At 42.7% G+C, this 22,982-nt stretch overlaps 1 protein-coding gene across 1 annotated transcript in view; it reads left to right on the top strand.

Moving 5' to 3' along the window:
* The first annotated feature begins 555 nt into the window (after positions 1-555).
* LOC149288494 (oxysterol-binding protein-related protein 9) overlaps positions 556-22,982 on the top strand; it is a 36,691-nt gene continuing 14,264 nt past the window's right edge. Inside the window, exons 1-7 of the mRNA XM_089491706.1 lie at positions 556-666; positions 3,635-3,685; positions 6,708-6,786; positions 11,098-11,174; positions 21,118-21,213; positions 21,363-21,410; positions 22,098-22,127. Coding sequence (XP_089347832.1) covers positions 556-666; positions 3,635-3,685; positions 6,708-6,786; positions 11,098-11,174; positions 21,118-21,213; positions 21,363-21,410; positions 22,098-22,127 — 492 coding nt within the window. The remainder of the gene's footprint in view (positions 667-3,634; positions 3,686-6,707; positions 6,787-11,097; positions 11,175-21,117; positions 21,214-21,362; positions 21,411-22,097; positions 22,128-22,982) is intronic.

Below are 22,982 nucleotides of genomic sequence, written 5' to 3'. Positions count from 1 at the left end.
GTCACCAGAGACTGGAGGGGCAGCCCAGAGGCAGTGGCATATCACTGTAAACCCTTCCAGTCACTCTGCTCTCCATATATATATATATATATATATATATATATATATAACCGTGACTGGTCAAAGTGTGTGATATTATGGTATTTAACTCTTAAATACCAACGGGTGTGGGATGGTACATGAAATGTTACATGTGATATAGGAGATGTAAATGAGATGTTATATGTGAAATGATTATATATATAACGTTGCAGACAAATCTAGCATCCGGTTATTCATACTTAGAATTCACTCCCGGTAACTTGTGATAACTAAATGTCTTTATTGATAGCAGAAAGCATTTAATTTGTGACATTACTTCTGATGATGATGGGAATCCGCAGGCATCTTAGCGACCATTTTCTCTCCTAGCAACGGCCCTGGACCAATCGTGACGTCAGACACCACTCCCACACTCTCCATAGGCCTTCGTTCTCTATGCCCGAAAGACCGCCTTTTTGCTCGATGACTCGCTACGCACGTCCCAGCGTCAGCTTGTTATTTCACCGTCCCAAAATGGCGTCTATTATGGAGGGTCCGCTGAGTAAATGGACGAACGTCATGAAAGGCTGGCAATATCGCTGGTTTGTGTTGGATTACAATGCCGGTCTGCTCTCCTACTATACGGTGAGAAACGCCCGCTCTTCATTGCAGTCCTTGCAAAGTTATGCGCATCTGTCTGGTGCTTATTAGAAGCCCCTGGGTAAATACGCGGAACCGCCCGATTGCAGCCAATCAGGGCGCGGATCTATCCACATCGCGGACTAGGCTCACACAATCTGCGCGCGCACTTTTCTATCGGAACCATCATTATGCAAATGGTCCTTGGCGCCACCTGTATGTGGGGCAGTCGTCAGAGTTACAGTGTATGTGGATGATGGCAGGAGGGTTACGTCACACCCTATAATCATGAGGTATTCTAAGGACCCAGTGCTTTAAGACACATTACCTAGCCTCTCGTTTTAGATTCACCTTTTTATTCTGGAAGATGTTCTGTGGAGAATATACTATACGTTGGATAATCATACGTTGTGATTCGTTTCCATTGCAGTGTACTACTTCTGCCTTGCTTTGGCTCTGATAAAAAGCTTAAAAGGGGCAACTAAATGAAGGAAAACCAAATAAAAATTATAGTAGATGTATTAATGTAATTTGTGTATAAGATTGGTGTCGACAGAAATGTACCGTAGATTAGATTTAAAAATAACTATTCCCAGGGCTGCAGGCTGCCATTGTCATTTTCTGCTCAAACACCACACCGAGGGGATTCTTGATGACAATGCTAAATGAAGTCCTGTTGTATAATGAAACTATTGGCTCCATAGAGCTTTCATTAGTCAGGGTGGGTCATTGAGCCCGAGGTATTCTACTGTTTACCACAGGCGGTATGATAAGGAGTCAGGGTGTTTGTGCAGAAGGTTAGGCAGAGGTAGCAGAACGAGAGCGCATACAAAGTGCTAATATATATTATATGACGCAGCACCCAGGGCATTTTTAACGGGACAGTCTAATATCCCCACTGTAGAAGAATGCATATAAAAGCTCTGTCAGCGCCTTAATATACATTGTTCTAAAATGGGGGGAAAAAACACTAAACTCATATAGAACGTCCCAATTATTTTTGCCACTGATTGGCTGCTTCAAGCAACCAATCAGTGACCGGACAGTGCTCCAATTGAAAGCAATTGGAGGCCTTTCCACACATGTACAAAGGGGGTCTAAAGAGACCCCCGACTGCAGCGTTCTCAGAGCCGGTGCTGGAGGCGAGTACACGAAGGAGATGTGTTCCGCTGCACGCCATTAAGCTGGAAGTACATATGATTACTGGAGCGTCGCTTTAATGTGATACTACTAATACAAATTTGTTTGGTGCTCCCTTTCAAATAGTGTGCAAAACTGCATAAATTAAGATTTTTAGGTTAAGCATAGCACCTTAATGCCCGCTCTACATGAAAATAACTCTTTGGCAGTTTCTAAAAGCAATAAGAAAATAAGTTGCTGACAGGAAAGAAAAATATCCGCAGTTCATCCGTATGTACAAATCTGCAGTGGTGTCCTTAAACTAATAATAATAATGCTGATTGCACATTTCCCCCTAGCATTTCCTAGAGTGACTCGACAGGATTCCACGCCTCAAGGCGTTTTAAAGCGAAATGTCATCAGTCATTATTTCAATCTCCGGGAATATCGCAAGTTTTTGACGCAGACTAGGCGGGGGTTTCCGAGACTGCATCTCACGTGGTGCTCAGGTAGCCTAAAAATCTGCAGAGTTTCATGGATGTTTTAGAACAACATCTGGGGGTGCAAACATGCGGTCCTTAAAAACATCCAAGGAAAAACATATCTATGGATATAAAAGGGCAGAAAAGGGACTGCATTTATTTGGACCTTAAGTTTTCATTACAGAAACATCATCTGGAGAGTAGGTCTCTGTCAAGCTTAGAATTTTAAGTAGAGGTTCCCCTTGTATGCTGTGACAGCATTGATGAATACTAGGTGATGTTTGTAAAGTGGTCCTTCGGGGTGTACGCTAAAGAACGCATATGTGTCCATTTTAATGACCTTTACTTGTTATGTCATTGTTTTTCTGCTATTTTTAATTCAGTTCATGGTTTAATTTGATTTGAGGTTCAATTCGGTCCTAACTTTGAGGTTTGCGTTTGCTCATCCAGTTCAGGGGCCCGACCCAATCAAGAAATATGATTGAGCCGGTCCTTATCTCTGATACAGTGAATTACATCAGCCAATTGTATTTTTTTTTATGTTAAATTATTTACATTTTTACTTCTTCAATAAGGTGGAAAAAAGACTACATCAATCACGTTCAGGCTTACAAGATAATTGCATTGATTCAGACGAAGGATCATGATGTGTGATCGGTGTGCCCGTAACTCCCCGCGGCTTTGTTTTCTGGAAATATTACCTCTTTAAATCCAACAGCAGCGGGGAAATTGCAATTCCACGGCCCTGCTGTAACACACAAACAGAAGGCCGTGGTTTGCGTTACATGATGTAATTCTGTACAGGCTGTTGCTGAATCGAATGACATTTCATCAGACACACTGAAAACTGTGCAAAGGCTTGAATCCTACGCTTCGCGTTATTATTGCGAGCAGATTTGTATTTGTGAATGAGAATTATAATTAATTAGAGTATCCTCATCTGGGAGTTATTAATGAAAAAGTGAGGGATTTGCTATTGTAGTTTAAGGTACGTCTGGTAGCAGCTGCAGTCGTAATCCTAGGAGAGCAACTAAATCAGCAGATTGCATCAATATCACTGTACCTGCTAAATCCCAGCTGGTGCGATGGTGAGTCCCTACCCCTAGGTTCAGCTGGCCTAATTTAATATTGGTTTATTTTTAAATTAATCATTTCTGCCAAAAGAGCCTCTTTAAGTGATGCCGTTTTATGGATATTATTAACTAAGGTCAGTTTACCGGCAGCCTCCAGAGGAAAAGGAGCACGTCAAAGGGTGATTATGTGTCCTTATAACCTCTTTAAAACGGATACAGAATAATAGAATATGACAATAGCATTTAAATTAAAGACTGGGTAATTAACAAATGCAACATGTAACTTTTTTTTCTTTTCAGTCAAAGGACAAAATGATGAGAGGCTCAAGGAGAGGCTGTGTGAGGCTTAGGGTAAGTTTGCTGCCTTCTGTTGTTCTTTTAGTCCCCCCCCCCCCAGTAACATGATGTAATATGTACAGATTGAAATAACTGAGATAGAAAGCTATATGCGGTATGTGCTAAATCCACAGAGTCTAGATTTGTATGGCTATTTTACCTCATTGTATTACTCTGTCCATATGAAGGGGATCTAGTATTTCTTAGCAATTTTACAAATGTTACTGTATTTGCTCGATTATAAGACCCCCCCAATTTGAATATTAATTTAGGAAAAAAGAAAGCCTGAATATAAGACTACCGTATAAGAAAAAAGTTTTACCAGTAAATATTAATTCACATGTAAACAATTTTTTCATATTTAATAAAAACTATGATTGAGAAAAATGCATTTCTTGTTTTTATTTCCTTTTTATTTGTCTACCTGTCCCCAGTTATGCCTTATACCCCCTTATATGCCACTCTGCCCCCCAGAAATGCCTTATACCCCCTTATATGCCACTTTACCACCAGATATGCCTTATACCCCCTAAATGCCACTCTGCCTCCCAGATATGCCTCTTGACCCCTATATACCGCTCTGCCTCCAGAAAGCCCTTATACCCCCCCATATGCCACTCTTACCCTCCCCAGACTTCCCTAGTGCTTTACATTCCTTGGTGTGTAGTGGGGGCAGCCAGTGGAGGTCTGTGTGATGCACACAGACAACCTCTGCTGCTGCCGGAACTTCTGCCGGGGTTCTATAAACGAGCACCGGAAGGCCATGTGACGCCGGCGCTCCGTCATAGAAGCCCCGGCAGAAGTGGAGGTTGTCTGTGCGCATCGCGCAGTCCTCCGCCAGCTGCCGGAGAGGAGGATCCGGGTCCCCTGCGGGCAATCTGGATCTTAGTCTTGTAGTCAGACCTCTATTTGAGTTCTGATAATAAGACGACCTCAAATATAAGATGATGGTTATTTTTCAGAGCATTTGGTCTTAAAAAACCTTGTCTTATAATCGAACAAATACGCTATATACATACTACCATTTAAAAGTTTGGGGTCATTTAGCTGTTTTCATGGGAAAACAAGGAACCTTCTACCTTCACCATCATTGCAAAAGGGTTTTCTAACGATCAGTTGCCTTTTAAACTTAAACTTGGATCTGCGAACAAAACGTGTCTTTGGAACATGGAAGTGATGGGAGTGATAAAGGGTCTCTGTACGCCTATGAAGAGATTTCATTAAAAATCAGCCGCTTCTAGCTACGATAATCATTATAACATTAACCCCGTTTGCGCTGTATTTCTAATGCATTTTGTTTAAATGGACAAAATTTGCTTTTCTATCAAAAACATTTCAACTTTTGAATGGTAATGTGTGTGTGTGTGTGTGTGTATATATATCTATATTATACACTATATCAACACAAATAATGGCACAGGTGTATAAAACCAAGCACCTAGCTATGCGGTCTGCATTTACAAACATGAGTGCCTGACCTCACAAATACTCTACTGGATTAATGTGTAAGAAATTCGTACAGAAACACCCAGAAATCTTGTGGAAAGCCTTCCCGGAAGAGTGGAAGCTGCTATAGCTGCAAAGAGGGGACCAACTTCATATTAATGTCTGCATTTAGAAAGCATTGCCATCAAAGTCCCTGTTGGTGTAATGGCCAGGTGTCCCTGGTATTGTCAATATAGTGTATGCATCTCGCACACACACGGCTGAGTCATAAATAACACTCTATTTTTGAACCCCCAATTAGATCAGTAGTTCCCCTATATACGTGTGTGTATATTATAATATATATATATATATATATATATATATATATATATATCACACAGATACCTTGCTGCTGTTAATCTTCCCAACACTTGTTGGATGTGTCATGTTTGAATTAAAACTATATGATGTACCCGGTTGCATGTGCCTGCAGAGCATTAGGATTACGTGGGGTGCTTGTTCACATCTCCATGTGTAGGTGGCAGCAATGCTTCAAAAACAAGCCTGAGGAAATGCTCCATTCATAAGCATACGTTCCCTTTCTAATGTGACGCATCGTGTTCTGTTTCACATTGGTCCTGATTACCTATCATTAATCCTGGTTTTATTGTTAAAAAATTATTCTTCAGCGCAAATCACAAGAGCAATTGAAATGCTTTAAACGATCCCACCTCCTTTCCGGTGGTGACACCGGCCCTTGTCTCTATTACCTGTTTACATTTTTTTTTTCAAAAAATGTAATATTTCCTGCAAATAAGCCTGGATCGGTACCTCTGCAGATCAGTAAGATTATTTTAGCGTTATGTTCTCCCCTTTTGGTAGCTGGCAGAGGGATGGCGTTGACTAGTCCAGAAAGCAATAATGTGACCCAAAACATTCCCCAGACAACACAATGCATTCAGTTCTGTCCAGCACACATTAACCAAAAGGGAAAATTAGTGGAATACATTATTATTACATTATTATTATTATTGTACTGTCTTCTTTATTGCTGTTTAAAAAATAAATAAATAATATATATATATATATATATATATATATATATATATGTGTGTGTTGGAATTCAGTTTTTGATACAAAGAAGGCATTCAATGTATTTTCCATTTCATCCATACCTGATGCAACTTAATAATAATCATAATCCTCTTAGGTCTTTAAGTATAGCCGTGAACAGAAAATAAGAAGCCTCTGCCACCATGGCTGCTCGTGAATGATTACATATTGTGAATGTTCACAGAATAAACAAAATGTATTTAGGAGCCGACCCCTCTATGCATGTGATTTTTCTACGTATGTTTTTGTAGAGTCCCTGCCCCGTGTTAGCTCTGTTTCTGATCATGCCTAGAGCACACGCTTACTCTGTGTGCAGCCTGAAGGAGCTCACGCCTCCACCGTTTAGAAGATGTGAGGAAGCGTGCTGGGTAAATGCAGATCCGTTCCTATGAGCTGCTTCCCCCTCCTGATTGCTACACTGCAGTGCTGTAGATATAGTGTGTGTGCTGCTGTCGTCACTGCTGCCCTGCTCAGCATTCTGCTCTTTGTTCCACAGGGGGCTGTGATTGGTATCGACGATGAGGACGACAGCACCTTCACTATAACCGTCGATCAGAAAACCTTTCATTTCCAGGGTGAGCGAACACCACGTCTTCTCCTTTTCTGTCGCTGTCTGTACCGCTGACGCAGAATGCCACCAAAGCTTGCTAAGTGTATAGAGAACCCGGTGAATATCTGTGCTGATTTGGGATAGTTTGCCGTGCTGCGGATAGATGCGCGATAGACATGAATATGATCAGAAGATTCGGGGCATTTTCCATCTCAAAAGCTGACTCACTGAAGCAAAGTCTGCATTGTGTGCGTTCGCTGCATGTCGGCTGATCGCAGCAAGCTACGTGCCGTCTCAAGACCGGGAGCCTCGGCACAGAATGCTTGGTGAAGCTTTGTATCCCTTTAAAGCAACAAATAGCAGTTTCTCCCCCAATTGCCTTTTATAAAGGTGGAGTTTTCACTTCAGGACTGCAAGTTTTCCTTTTTTCTCATCTGCGTTCCCTTGATTCCATTTCCTGCTATTTTTAACCATTTCATCCCATTAGATAGCATCACAAACCAATGCCACCTATCACTGCTATGTTTCGGCATTGCATGCTATGGCTCAACCGTAGAAAGGGTAAGGTATAGCGGCTTGTGCTGAAATACAGAACCAGCCACGTTCCACTTGGACATGTGGATTTGCTTTTATTTGTTTTGTCTGATAACACATTGGTACGTGTAATGACTGCATGTTTTTGATACTGTGGAAAGATTAATCTAATTTTATGTGATGAATTTGAACTAAAGCATTAGTTCAATGCTTTAGAATATATATATATATAATATATATGTGTGTGTGTATATATATATATATATATATATATATATATATATGTGTGTGTGTTAATTAGACATGTCTGCATAGTGAGAAACCGTTAATATTGTTGTATTTGCATAGGGTATGGCAAACACACAGACAGTGGTATAGACTCCTCATTATGGAAATATGGATCTGTTCTTTTCGGCTCAAGTGAATGGCTGCACAGCGTAGGACTGACGTATTATGTTTTAGTGCCCACTAAGTAGAGAGCGATGGAGATGTTTGTGGGAAGTGGCAGACATGTCCCCTGTCAGTCCACCTGATCGTCAGGGAGCAGCTCCACATGCAAGCTGAAAGGTGGCTCACAATGGTTTCCGGTCAGCCTGTGCGCCTCTTAAGTTACGGAGTGCCACTTAGTGAATAAACCCCAAAAGCTTGTGCTGACACAAAATGAAAGACTTCGTTATTATCCTGTATTCATACAGCGCCAACAGTTTACACTTTGCACAGAGATTTAATTAAAATTAGCTGTGGCGCTTTTCTGTTTCTGAATTCTAGCCCCAGGTAGATTTGCATTGATGTAAAGTATGGAACCTTTAACACAGAAATGCTTTAGTTTCTTATTGTCTTCTAGAGAACACCGCCCAGAAGGTGCAAGCGGTGTTATCGACGCGTGGAGGTTTATGTATAGCTATCCTATAAACATTGAATTAGCAGAGATCAGCACTATTTGGCCCATTAGCCAATTTCCTTCCAACATCAAAGCTTCAAACCCGGCCTTCTGCGTTAAAACCCAATATCCTCTGTTATATTATCAACTCGGCCTAAATAGAACCCCCCCCCCCCCCCCGTATTTACTGTTGCTGTAAATCAGATTTTAAAATGATTAACAGCCCCTTCCCCATTAGCACTGGTGACCAGAACCTTAATAGTACCATTGACCCCCTATTCACATACTAATTACAGCAGGTTTAGATCTTGGTTTTTGTGATCCGATCCATAACTTTTTTGGAGGCTGGAATAAATTGTTGTAAGCAAATCAAAGAAAACCAAAACCAACAAAGCTCAAAGTAGGGCAATAAGAATATCCAGATTAAATGTTGGGATTTCTTGACAATGAAAGAATTAGAATAATGATGTAATGTGCGGTATCCTGGTAGGTAGGTCAAGGGATACGGAACAAGAATTGCCACCGATCACAAAGTATAAAGCCAACATAATGAGAGATGTGCTAGGCGAGCGTAAGGGTTGTGTTATTGGGATTACAGATTTCGTTCGGTCATTATAAATATAGAATAATCATGTGTTAAAGCATTAGAGTAGGAGTACGAGCGATCGTAGTATTTTGATAATATAACTGAAGCGGTTGTATTGTATTTGGTAACCTGTTGAGTTGGGCTGTAACATAGTATTGCATTCAGATAGTGGCAGTCGAGGTCCTTTTACCTGAGAGGCATTTTCCAGAGGGCTGCGGGTTTATTGCTTTTCCAGAGAACGCTTGGTTCTGATGTTGGGTGTCCGCTGGGGAGCTACAATCCCGCAAGAGACTTCATTACCAATGGAGTTGCCTGACTTCCCTCCTGGAAATTCAGTCCAAGAGAACAGTATTTTCTGGTGGTGCCCTGCGGCTATCTCTGTGCGTGCCTGTGGGTGTCACAATCTGAATATTAATTTAGAAAAAAAAAGAAAAAGCCTGAATATAAGACGACCCTATAGGAAAAAAGTTTTGCCAGTAAATGTTAATTCATGTAAACTATTACATTTTTTAATAAAAGCTATGATTGAGAAAAATATTTTTTTGTTTTTATTTACTTGTATTTTCCAACCTGCCCCCCAGTTACGCACATCTGCCCCCAGGCTTGCCCCTCCAATATGGCACTGTGGCCCATGATATGCCTTTTAACCCTCTATATGCCACTGTGCCCCATGATATGCCTTTTAACCCCCTATGTGCCACTCTGCCTCCAGAAATGCCTTATACCCCTATATCCCATTCTGGCATTTAGGGGGTTAAAAGGCATTTTATGGGGCAGAGTGGCATATAGGGAGGTATAAGGCATTTCAGGAGGCAGAGTGGCGTTAAGGGGGTTAAAAGGCATTGTATAGAGCACTCTGCCTCCAGAAATGCCTTATACCCCTATATGCCACTCTGGCATTTAGGGGGTTAAAAGGCATATTATGGGACAGAGTGGCATATAGGGAGGTATAAGGCATTTCAGGAGGCAGAGCGGTGTTAAGGGGGTTAAAAGGCATTTCACAGAGCACTCTGCCTCCAGAAATGCCCTATGCCCCCATTTAACACCCCCCCACACACACACACACACACACACACACTTACCGGTGCTTCCAATTTCCTGTTGTATTGCCGGGGCAGCGGGTTGACGTCTACGCGTTTCGCTGCAGCCGGAAGGAGGTGGAGTTGGCAGCGGGGGTTTGTCTGCGTCCATCGCGCAGACCTTCCCCGGCTGTCAGAGATCAGAGTTCCCCGCACCAGTGCAGCACCGGTGCGGGGAACTCTGATCTCTGACAGTCGGCGATGGACGCTATGACAACCCCCGCTGCTAGCCACACCTCCTTCCGGCTGCAGCGTAAGTTGTATGCGCGGATCGCGTAGACGTCAACCCGCTGCCCCGGCAATACAGCATGAAATTGAAAGCACCGGTAAGTGTGTGTGGGGTGGGGGGGGGGGAGACAGAAGGATCCAGGTCCCCTGCAGCGGTATCCTTATACGATTACCGTATTGGCTCGATTATAGGCCGCACCCTTAAAGTTTGGTGCTATTTTAAAGAAATATTTTTAAAGAAAAAAATACACATTAGTGGAATGGTAAAACAGTATTTTATCTAATGAACAGGAATACATGTATTTTAACACTTTTGGTATCTATTATACAGTTTGTCAGCATGTTATATACAGACAGAAAACCAATAGCCATTTTAAGGTCCCCACCCTTAATTCATAATGCACCTTACTTAGATATTCCCCTCTGCCCCCCAGATATGCTTTATGCCCCCTAGAAGTGCCACTCTGCCCCCCTGATATCTCACTCTGTTTCCTAGAAGTGCCACCCCCCACCACCTTACCAATATACCCCCAGACTCCCTGATCTCTAGCGGGGCCGGCCAGTGGACGTCTGTGCGATGCGCGCACACAAGCTCTGCTGCCGGGGCTTCTACGGTGGGGCACCGGAAGGTTATGTGATGCCGGTGCTCCACCATAGAAGCTCCAGCGGAATTTCCGGCAGCGGAGGTTGTCTACACGCATCCCGCAGACATCCACCGGCTACGGAAGAGGAGGATCCAGGTCCCCTGCAGCGCTGCGGGGGATCTGGATCCTAACACCGCTGTTTTCCCGCAGCAGGGCTAAACGAAAAATTTTAAAAAACGCACCCGGAACCGCATATCCCGGGCGCTGGGCGACACGAACTGCGCGTCCCTGCGCTAAACCCTGAATATAGGCCGCACCCCCACTTTAAAGACCTAAAGTGGGGAAAAAAGTGTGGCCTATATTCGGGGCCAACACGGAATTATTTTTTTATGGTAAACTCTGATTTCCGCAAATCGCTGTTTATTTTCTGTATTTTTGCCGACAGCTCGTGATGCGGATGAAAGGGAGAAGTGGATTCATGCCCTAGAAGAGACAATCTTACGGCACACTCTGCAGCTCCAGGTACAGACAGAGCATCATCTCTCACGCTCTTTCCTTCATATTTAAACCACTCGCTTCTCTTCAAGCTCTGAATTTGCCAATCTGTTTCCATTGAATTATCCTGATCTGCAAATAATTTTTTGGTAAATTGTGTGTTGGTTAATAAGCACTCTGTGTGCATGTTCAGTGCTGGCTATGAGACTGATGTGACTCCTTTAGCAGATATTATTTTTATGGTCCTTTGTATTGTGGTCCGTGATATCTGGATGAGGCCAGACGCATCCTTTTGTAGGTAACTCTTCAGCTCCTAAAAGTTAGTTATAGTTTCTTTTTCTTTCAGTTGTGTGGGGGGGGGGGTTAATGGAGCTAAAGCCGGGGATTTATTATTAAAGTGTCAGAACATATGTATTTCATATTCATGTAAGGTAATTGGATACAGAAGGTAGAGCCGGGAATGTCTTACTTTTATGTATGGGAGGTCGTTGTGTATGTGTGCCGGAGGCATGCAAACTTTCAGAGGGGTGTGTGAAACTCTGGCTCAAGCCCCTAGATTTTGTTGTAGCTTAGTAATGCTTTTTTTTTTTTTTTTTTTTTTTTTAACTGTTTTCCATAAAATTAGCCAATTCAGCCCATCTAATCTGCCCATTTTCCCTGATATAAAGATGCCTCAATCAGTCTTGCTTTAAATTCATGATAATGGTATGCCTATCTTAAGCCACTTCGGCTGGGAGGCTGCTCCATTTATCTACCACACTCTCAGTAAAGTAAAACATCCTACATTATATCTAAACCTAAGACCTGCTAGTTTTAGACTATGGCCTCTCATTCTGAAATAAAACCCTGTGTCTCGGAGGGGCTTTCTCTTAGTAGAAGGGTCTTGCACATTGAGGCTGTTGTCTGACAGATGGGTCTTGGGCTGGCTGATTGTAAGCCATTAAGCTGGACTGGCCCCCTGGGCTGAATACCTCTAGTTTCGGCATACGCCTGTGATAAAACCAGTTTCCCGGCTAGAGTCCGAACACACGCATTTTGATCCGTTTGACAGTCACAGCACAATTCAGCCTGGAACTGGAAAGCTCCAGACAGTATCATGCTAGGCAACACGCACACACATACACACGCATGCGTAAACACAGACATATTATCTATTTTCCCATCATATTCTGCAATGCTATACAATAGATAAACAAGACATAAGTAGTGTCTAACATAACAATATGACTTCCAGAAACAAGCTGTACAGTAAACACAACCCTGTGTGTGTGTGTGTGTGTGTGAAGCGCTGTATGTGGGCTGCACGCTGTTCCACAAGTGCTCCACTGTTAATTCAGCCCTTGCCTTTTGGTAATCTTCTTATATGTTGTACGCTATATGTGTGTCAATCCTATATGTATTAATGTGGTTTAAGATTATAAATATTTAACCATTTGTAATCCATACCTATTTACTGTTAGGCGAAGCATAATAACTTTCGGTCCGTTCCAGCGTGTTTTTTGAATTCTGCTTTGCTGTACTGGAATCCCCCAGACAGTCTCCTTTGATTTAATTTGGTCCCCCCCCCCCCCCCTGATGGGCCAGTTATTGTGTAGAAGACTGTGTCGTGGTGGTTGTGTGTCTGGGACAGAAGCCTATTGTAAACCAGCACCTTCCCAGATTTTGATTATATGATATATGAGAGGCTGGCGGTGAAGACGAGAGACCTCTGTGTAGCGCTGCCTCTTTACTGCTGGTTTTGTGACGTTACATGGCTCTTAAAAACAGCAGCTATCATTAGCAAAATCAATTAAAAGCCGCAGCTTCTTCTTGGTTTGTAAAGTAAAAGAACTTCTTCTCTTTCCTGGTAATACATATTTGTAGTTCCCAGGACTCTCTCTTTGCGTAGAGAAAGGGCCGTGCGCGTCTCTGTGACTTACGAGACATTTAAATGTTCCTCCCGTTGCTTTAAGAATGTATGACCTACTCTTGCGTTTCTTTATACATTGTGCGCATGTTTTCTTTTCTCTTTGTTCTAATGATACTGTCACAGTTAACGGGAACAGCATGGTGAGCCGTGTTACAAAGCTGCGTAGCACACAAGAGGTTAACTTGTTGCCTTTTGTATCAGATGGCAGCACCAGATTAGTTACAAACGTAGCGTGGCGTGAATCAGATCTGGCATGTTCCCCCGGGGCATTGCTAAACAGTGCGTGGCATCACGTGACTTTCAGCAGACTAATGTGCGCAGGGCTCTTAGAGACGCTCGCTCTCGCCGGCCAATCCCCCGGCAGGAGGAAGCGGCAGCTGCCGATCAGCCGAGAGCAGAGGAAGTAGCTGGAGGTTTGCAGCCTGTAAGTTAAAGCCAAGCATGGGGTATACAAAGGCTTTTTTCATTTCCAAGGGCAGGGCTCTGTAACCAGGATGGCCGTGGAAGTAAGTAACAAGGTCCAACTGCCTGCAAGCGTTTTAGCGGGTAGGTGTTATGACATTGGAGGGGGTGAAATGGAGGACACTGGTACCCACGTAGAGGTTCTGTTTGTTTACCAAAGAGAAACAAGTAGAGGCTAATACAGCGAGGGAATTTAAACATGCGTGGAATAGACACAAAGCGATCCTGAATGTAAGATGAGACAGAGGACTGATTAAAGTCTTGAGTCTCTACATCCGGGCTATTGGCTGACGAGACGGGCTGAAAGGTTTTATGTGCTGTCAGAAGATCGTGTGCCCAGGATTTGGGGTAAAATGATCCGGGATGATCCGATTAGACTGTGTCTGGGGTATTGAGAGATAAGAGACTTACGCCAGAGAAAGCCGTGTTTAACAGGTTAATTCAAATGTGACCATGCTTTTTATATATATATATATATATATATATATATATATATATATATATATATATATATATATATATATATATATATATATATATAATGTATGTATATTTTTTTTTTACTGCTTATTGGTGCTAGAGATGTGTGCAAAGCATTGTTTTGTAATTCAAAGCATAAAAGAAGCTTTCTGCTAATCTGTGTGTAAATGTGTATAGTATATACAGTATGTTGAGAAGCTGTGTGGGAATTAGCCGAGGCCGCGCCACACACTTGCTGTAAAGTCTCGCATTTATGCTCCTGGGGTTATGGAAATATTTTTGCAGTAATCTGGGTGGAAACGCCTGCGATGTCAGATGTTCCTGGCGTCACCGAAACCGGTTGTGTGCGAAGTCTGTAACTTAAAGGTGTCCTATTGCACCCTAGCAGAGTTCGTGTTTTTCTGATTTAATGAGAGCGCTTCAGGCGCGGAGGCTGGCGTTGGTTTTCAGTCATGAAAATGAATGTTATGTTCTGCGTGGTGTTACTTTTTCAAACACAGCACAGAGAGGATTCTTTATGGCAATGCTGACGGAGTCCTGCTTGCGCAATAACGTCCTTTCTTCTATGGACTATAAATGATAGGCTGGGAGACGGACGCATTCTTTGGTTTGCTGCAGGTAGTATGTTAATGAGATGTGATTTGTCGCCTTTGGCGTTTAGTAAACACAGGACGTGATTTCCTGGTACGTAGAGCTGTTTACACATTTCGCTGACAGGTTCACCTTCTTGGAAGTGGCCAGGTGAGCGGCGCTCCCAGTGCTTTCTCAGGTCATTGACGAGCAGACTGTGTCTGTCGGAGGTCTGGAAAGTCTTCTGATGGCCACAATAAGGTAACTGTGGCACCGATAACCCAACGGAAGTGGTGTATGGATTAACCCTTTCTTTCACACGAGTGGGAATATAGTTCATGGTTTTAGGGATCTGTACAAGTTGATCATCACAGTAATGCACGTGAGCTGATGCATGTGGACCTTAACACTTTCCATACCATAGGGTAAGGGCACGTTGGTCAGCACTCTGGCAGGGAAAGGGTTTAAAGAAAGACGGAAGTGTGTAGGAGGCACCATGCCGCTTTTGCTGTAATATTTTATGAATGCTGTTGTAATCTGCTTATTTACTTGTGAATGTAAGGAACTGGAAGCTTTACTTTACTGATAGGGAGTTGAATAAGTAGAACAGCCTCCCAGCAGAAGCGGCAGGGATTTTAAACATGCGTGGGATAACCATAAAACTTTCATGTCCCAAAGCAATGCATATAGTAATATTTTCTCTATGGGAAACACATGTATGTTTGTTGTATGTCATTCAGACAGCCTAGAAATGAGGTGCCATCGATGCCGGAGCTTTCGGGTTTGTGGTGGTTATATGGGTTTTACGGAAATGTTTTTTGTTGGTTTTTTTTCTTGCACCAGAAGCTTGTGGGCTGAGTAATCTGCCTGCCGGGAGCGTCCCGTTACCACACCGCTGAGAAATGGGAAGTGAGCAATGATTAATAACTTCATGCAGCCTGTAGAAGTCATATGATATATATTGTATTGTTTTCGGTTGTTACGGATGCAGCGCTCTGTACAGCGAGGAGGGGGTCATCCAGCAAACATTTCAGCGGCAGACAGAGGTGACGTTGATCAGTGACTTTTACGTGGAAAGATATATATGTTGACATATATGCTGCTGCTCATGGCTGTTTATGGAAGCGGCCGGTCACCGGTTTGCTCGTAAGGTGGTGACGGTTAGCGTATAATGTGCTCTTAGACCTGAGCGGCGTGTATTGAAATGTAAAGGCAGCATGGAGGTTTTGGCCATTTAAAGGATGACGGGTCGGTAAACAGGCTGTAGTGAGAGTAAAGACTGGCTGCACAAGCTTGCCGCTGTGTACTCCCTCGCTGGATGGTAGCTTAGTGTACCCCACAACGCCGCGCGCATTTTGACAGCCAATAGATGTTGAGGTATATCAGTGGTATATGTACCAACGCAGTGCCCCACAACCTACATGCAGCGGGGGCTCCACTTCTTGGCGCTGTGCGTCCTCCATACTGTATAGCCCATCCTGGCCCTCACCTGCCACAGGTAAACACTACAGCAGTCATGCCAGCGGCACGCACCCCGTAGTGTAAATGGAGCAGTTACAGGTGAGACCTGGACAATCTGCCCCTGCTAATGCAGAACAGGATTCGTTGCCCTGTAGCCGTATTCAGCTTAGGCCGAGGTGCCCCTCTGTCCCTTTATTTGGTGATGTTGTTAGGGGGCTGTGGTTACTTCTGATTACTGTTGATTTGGTATTACTTCTAGCAGTTTAGGGTATGAGAAGATGGGGATAACTAATGCCACTTCTCACCTGTGAATGTTTTGTACATACAGCATCATTTATTATTGATGATCAGACTTGTGTGGCACGCAGTGTTTTATACACAATGTTTCTATATTTAACTTGTTTTGTTGGACTTTTGTCCCTATATAACATTTGGTTATTGCGTAACCTTGTAATGAAGGCTTGTTTCGTATAGTACTGTTACTTGTGTGCAGTCCTCCTGGAAAGCAGTTCATTAAAGGGGCAGTTTGTTGTCCCCGACGGCATATTTGCCTGGAGTAGAATCTGTAACTGACCTCCTCCCTTCCTTGGGCGATGATTCTTGCCACTGGTTGGCTGCTTTAAGGAACCAATCAGTGGCTGGAAAGTTCTCGTATTAAAATGAGTGGAGCTCTTTCCTGGCAGTAAGTATATTCCGTTTATAGAGATGGATCTCCGGCACAGAAAAAGGCTGGGGTGGAGGCACACCACAAAAAATGTAACCAGGACCACGTAGCTGTGGGGCAATAAAGTTCAAATGATGCCTGAAGTGCTCCTTTAAAGTAACTGCTAGCAAATATTAATTGCGTTTATCTACCCTATGCATAGAATCTATGTTTTCTTAATGGAGCGCTTTGGGTAGTAAGATGTACTGTTTGTACAAGTGTCAGATGTATTTTACATTTTCTGTAGAGGAGTACATTTGTTGACCGTTATAATTTAGGCTCCAAGCGATAGGTCCTCTGTTAGCGTGCATTCGTGTGCTGGGCCCTTTGGATCAGGGGCCACAGGACTATTCTTCAGCAGCTTCTGATAGACTTGTGTGTAAACAGATTGCGCCAGCGATGCTCATAATATGTATGTGGAAAAGGTAAAAGAGACACGAGCTCCTTCAGACTGCGGATTTGTTTTTCCTATTTACTCTGTGACGTCATATTTGTTTAATGGGCGTGACGCTTACCGTTTTTGCTGTACACGTTTACACGCTGAAGCCTGAGAGATATTTGTTCACCCGGGGCCGTGTGAGTTACATTATCACCCAAAAATTCAGAGTTAAGCGTGTCTGAACACATTGTGAATAATATAATATGTTTTTGTGAAAAGCTTCCCACCTTCCAGTAGATTTAGTCCCGATCAGACTCACCAAATACACTACTGCCCCGCTTGCTGAGAACGCGCTTAATACAGTGCTCAAGAAGGATCTTTTTCTCATTTTTGAGAGACAAATCGGAAACCACATCAATGTTTTTTTTCTGGAACAAGGTTGTTGTTTTTTTCTTGTTTAAAGACTTTGTTACTGTTGCACTTTTTTACGCATTCTTTACCTGTAAGAAAATAAAAGTTTCTTACCTTGTTAAACCGGTAGAAGCAGGAAAGCAGCCCCTTTGAAATCATTGGGAGCTCCTTTTGGTGCCTCATTGGACCCCTGGAGCAGGCTGGTGGCTGATATAAAATGTATAGCCGACCTTACCGATTAACCCCTTCTTCGTGTGTTATTTCTGAGAGGGTATTCTATTATATGCAATACAGTGCTGGCTGTAGTGCGCCTTTTTGTTTTTGAGCTGCTATGAAGATTAAAGCCTTGTAGGGAAAGTAGATGCCGAAAGCGCATCGTCAACAACATGGTTACTGGGAGGCAAATCTTGGCATTTGCTTGGAAATAATTACTTTTGTGATGGATATGCTTGTTCATGTGACCCATCATTTCTCATTCCACTTACTGCAGATGTGGAATTGTAAAGCTTTTAAAACCAAGTACTTGGCAGCTGCTGCAGACGCATGGAGTCATTACTGCGGGAATCAGACCTCTCGCCCAGCAGAGACTGTATTTATCTCTGCTTACCACGGGCTTTTCAGAACCATGATATAACTGGATCAGAACTGAATCTGGATATAGTGTGCACTATGTTGTTGCCTTTTCCAACATTGCCCCCCCACATGGATCAATGACCGCCCATGACCCTGTCGCCGGTTTACTGATTTTCCTTCCTTGGACCACTTTTGATTCACCTGTCAGTGGTTATAATGTTATGGCTGATCGGTGTGAATGTGTGTGTGTATATACATATCAGGACATAATAATGGGTATTACACCCTTAGCAGCAATAATTGGAAGTAATCGTTTTCTGTATGATCCGTCTCTGGCATCGTTGTGGAGGAATACTGGCTCGCTCTGCTTCACAGCGTTGCTTCTGTTCATTGAGGTTTGCGGCTGTTTGTTTATACGCCGTTCTCTTAAGGTCCCGCCGCAGCATTTCAATCGGGTTGAGGTCTGGACTTTGACTGGGCCGTTGCAACACCTAATTCTTTTCTTTTTCACCATTACGTTGTATATTTGCCGGCGTGCTCAGGATCATTGTCCTGTTACATGACCCGGTTTTAGACGAGCTTTAGTTGCCGTACAGATGACCTCACATGTGACTTTAGAATACTTTGCACTTTATACAGAGGAGTTCATGGTCGACTCAATGACTGAAAGGTTCCCAGGTCCTGTGGCTGCTAACAAGCCCAAATCATCACCCCCCTCCACCGTGCTTTAATCTACTAACTGAGGCCTGTAGAATCTGAGCTGTAACTCTTGGCTTTTTTGCAATTTCTCTGAGCATTGCACGGTCTGACATTGGGGTGGATTTGCTGAGACGTCCCCTCCTGGGAAGATTGGCAACTTTCTTGAATGTTTTCCACTTTTGAATAATCTTTCTCGTTGTAAAATGATGGACTTTAAACTGTTTGGAAACGGCCTTAAAACCCTTCCCAGATTGATGGGCAGCAACAATTGCCTCTTTAAGATCGTTGCTGATGTCCTTCCTCCTTGGCGTTGTGTTAACACAAACCTGACTGCTCCAGACCAGCAAACTGATAAAACATTGGCTTTAATCAAAGTGGTCACACTGATGATCAATTAATCTCTGCTACATAGCATCTAATCCCTATGGCAGCAGTAATAGTGTACTTCATTTCTCACACATGGCTTCTCCATTTTGGCTTTATGGTGGAATATGTCATGTGTTGTTAATCTGAGGTTGTTATTATGTCCGGATATGTAAAAACCATAGAATTCGAAGAGGGTGTACTTTGTCTTTCGCACGGCTATATATATATATATATATATATATATATATATATATATATATATATATATATATATATATATATATATATACCGTATTAGCTCGGATATAGGCCGCCCCCGTATATAGGCCGCACCCTAAAAGTTTGGTGCTTTTTTAAAGAAAAAGTTTTTTTCTTTAAAAAAGCACCAAAAAAACATGCTGCCACTCTGCCCCCCCCCCCCGAGATATGCTGTCACTGTCCTCCCTCCCCGAGATATGCTACCACTGTCCGTCCCCCCCCCCCGAGATATGCTGCCACTGTCCGTCCCCCCCCCCAGATATGCTGCCACTGTCCTCCTCCCTCCCCGAGATATGCTGCCACTGTCCTCCTCTGCCCCCCGACTTACCGGAGCTGACTCCCGGGTGTCTTGCGAGGCCGGCGGGGGACATCTACGCAATACGCGTATACAACTTCCGGTGCCGGGAAGTGCTGGCAGGGGAGGCTGTCTGAGCGTATTGGGGAGTAGGATGCAGGTCCCCTGCACCGCTGCGGGGGATCTGTATCCTAACCCCGCTGCCTGCCCGGCGCCCAGGACTGCATGTCCCGGGCGTCGGGCGCTAGACCCCGAATATAGGCCGCACCCCCACTTTAAAGACTTAAAGTGGGGGGAAAAAAGTGCGGCCTATATCCGAGCCAATACGGTATATATATATGTATGTATGTATGTATATATATATATATATATATATATATATATATATATATATATATATATATATATATATATATATATATATATCCGTATTTGCTGGATTATAAAACAAGGTTTTTTTCAGAGCAAATGCTCTGAAAAATACCCCTCGTCTTATAATCGGGGTCTTTCTATAATCAGACCTCAAAAAGGCGAAAAAAACAGATCCTCCTGTCTCCCAGGAGATTTAATATTCAGATTTGGGGGGTCGTCTTATAATCAGGGTCGTCTTATAATCGGTGTATGTATGTGTGTGTGTGTCTATATATATATATATATATATAAAAGCATATTTTAAATAACAGGCTGTGTATTTAAATAATAATTTTATGGTTAAAGGAAACCATGATAGGCCAAAATAGGGATTATAAATGCTAAATCTGGATGCTCATTTGTGCTCCACTGGCTCTTCATAGTTTTGGCTCTTGTGTTAACGCGTGTCGAGACATAACCCATACTTAGTCACGATATCACTGCATCCGATGGAGCGCTCCGGCTGCGGCTTTCCAGTGGCTGCTGTGGCAAAGACCACTTTTGAGAAATTTGTACAAAAATCACTTCTTATACTTAACCCCATAATATCGCCCCCCCCTCACGATAGCGACAGAAAGTAACGCAGTTGGTGATGCGTTTTATGTACAAATATCTAAGAATCCTTCTGTAGGCCACATGCTAGAATCCTAACTCTATATGTAAAGTTTGCTTCGTTTCTAGGAGTTGTATTACTTGACTGTTTCTCGCTACTCCTTTTGAGATCTAATATTTTTATGATGTATAATATTTTTTGGACATTGCTTTACTGTATCGCTTACCTAATATACCAAATTATTGGAAAGTTAGGCACTCTTTATAAAGGCGGAAAAAACAGAGCTCCAAGCGGTTTCTGTTAAAGAATTCAGGAGAACACAAGCTGGTTAGAATTATAATAATGTAATGACTGTATAAAATATATGAAATAACTTGCCGTTGCATGATAATTTGTGTACACGCGGACCATAACCCCATCGTGTGGCTTCTGTTTGACAGGGTGTGGATTCTGGATTTGTTCCGAGCGTTCAGGATTTTGATAAGAAGCTTGCCGAGTCGGATGCTTACCTGCAGATTCTGATAGATCAAATAAAGGTACGTCCAACGCGCCGCAAAGCAACTGGGTTCTTTTAGCCGTCTGCTTTTCAAATCTCGATACACTGTAGGTGGAATGAACGAGACATCTCTGACATCGCTGCTGATATGTCATTTTATGCATGTTTTTTCTCTCTCCCTTTTTTTAGTTGTTTGATGACAAAATCAAAAACTGCAAAGATGATGAACAGAGGAAGGTAAGTACCTGCAGTCCCCTCCTTTTCTTTAATTCCCAGGTCTTGCATGCTTCTGGGCTGTGTTTTTGTTTTTTTATTATTATTCAATACAAGCATTTTATATAGGTGTTAAAATTAAGATATGAAATTAGACAGAGCGCTCTTTGCCTTGGGATCTCCTTGTGAAAGATTGGCAGATGTGCTTTCCATGCCGTGATTCCCTTATGAGTTCAGTCACAATTAAATGAATTCTGCGCATCTGAAAGGGACAGCCGGGGACTCTGGTGGTTTGGTTTGTTGTGTACACAAGCTTCACTAAAATATCCCGTTTATTGCATTTTAATCACAATTCCAATTACTGTTGCTGCAAGTACCTTGCAATGATTGATATGATGCCCATGTTTTGTTTCGCATCCCAATCATCAGATGCGCATGCACAGAGACAGAATAGAGGAAAATCCAAATTTAAACAAAAAATGGGAACGGGGTTTAGTATCTGACTGTAGCCCGTATTTTCTTCTGGTGCCTTTAATGGCATCTTACCAATGCCAGCCACACTGCCAAAGGTGCACAAGTAATAGTCGGTATATATGATGCAGATATCTGGCTGTAAATGGCGCACCTCCTGTAACGGAAATAGGAGGGACATATCATTTGTGTTTTATTTAAAGAGTGTCTGTGTATAATTATTTTTTTCTGCCCCCATAGAAAATTGAAAATCTTAAGGATACCACGTCTGTAAGTTTATCTTTGCTTCCTTATATATTTATTGATAAAATGAGCTAAACTGTGTGGTGTTTTTTTTGTAATTTTTGTTCCCATGACCTTAGTTTGCACTGTTCTTTTAACATAATGCCATCCATATCCAGCCGTTGAGGGTGTAAAATGTGGCAATTGTTTATATTGGCGTGTAAAGGCGTTTTGGATGTTAAATCTCTGGGAGAACTTGTTCTGAGGTCATTGAAATAAGCGTTCAGAAGAGAAGTATTTTATATCCAAGCAGGGAATGTCCCTGGGTTAATCAGGAAAATGGATATAGACTGCGGAGTCTTTGGTCAAGGTTAATACCTTTTTAATGGCTCAGCATGGAAAAAGAAAAAAATTTGCATATTCGGGGTCTTCACAGATCTCCTTTTATTGACCGAGTAGCGAGTTGAGTGTTTGAGAAATATTGTAGAAGCTGTATTTAGGCATTTGTTTAGGGCACGCTTTTATTCAGAAACAGAACAGCGTCTGAGTTTTGCCTGTAAAATGTTTTTTTATGCGCCAAGAACACCTCGCTCCCCAGGCGGTTAATCTCCTGTTCCAGGGAATAGCCCGTTAAATGTTGGGGATCATCATCTGTCAATCATTTTGTTTCAAGGCCAAAGTAATTTCTCTCTTTATAGCGATTGCTGCAGTTTGTGCCCCTGTGGCATAGAAGTATCCCTTCTATGTGACATATTTTGGTTTAAAAAGAGAAGTCTGGCTGTGGCAGCCCCTTTTGTCTTGCCATGGCAGGTCACTCTGTTCAGGCATCTAGTGGCCTGCTGCTCCGTGGAATAGCCCGGCATGGCTCAGAAAATTGAAGACCTCTCTCAAAACTGGCTCAGT

This window comes from Sceloporus occidentalis, unplaced genomic scaffold (assembly GCF_023333645.1).
Source record: "Sceloporus occidentalis isolate IW3139 unplaced genomic scaffold, rSceOcc1.0.p SCAF_51, whole genome shotgun sequence".
NCBI lineage: Eukaryota > Metazoa > Chordata > Lepidosauria > Squamata > Phrynosomatidae > Sceloporus > Sceloporus occidentalis.
Note: the sequence above shows the minus strand (reverse complement) of the source record. Positions and strands in the feature narration are given on the sequence as shown.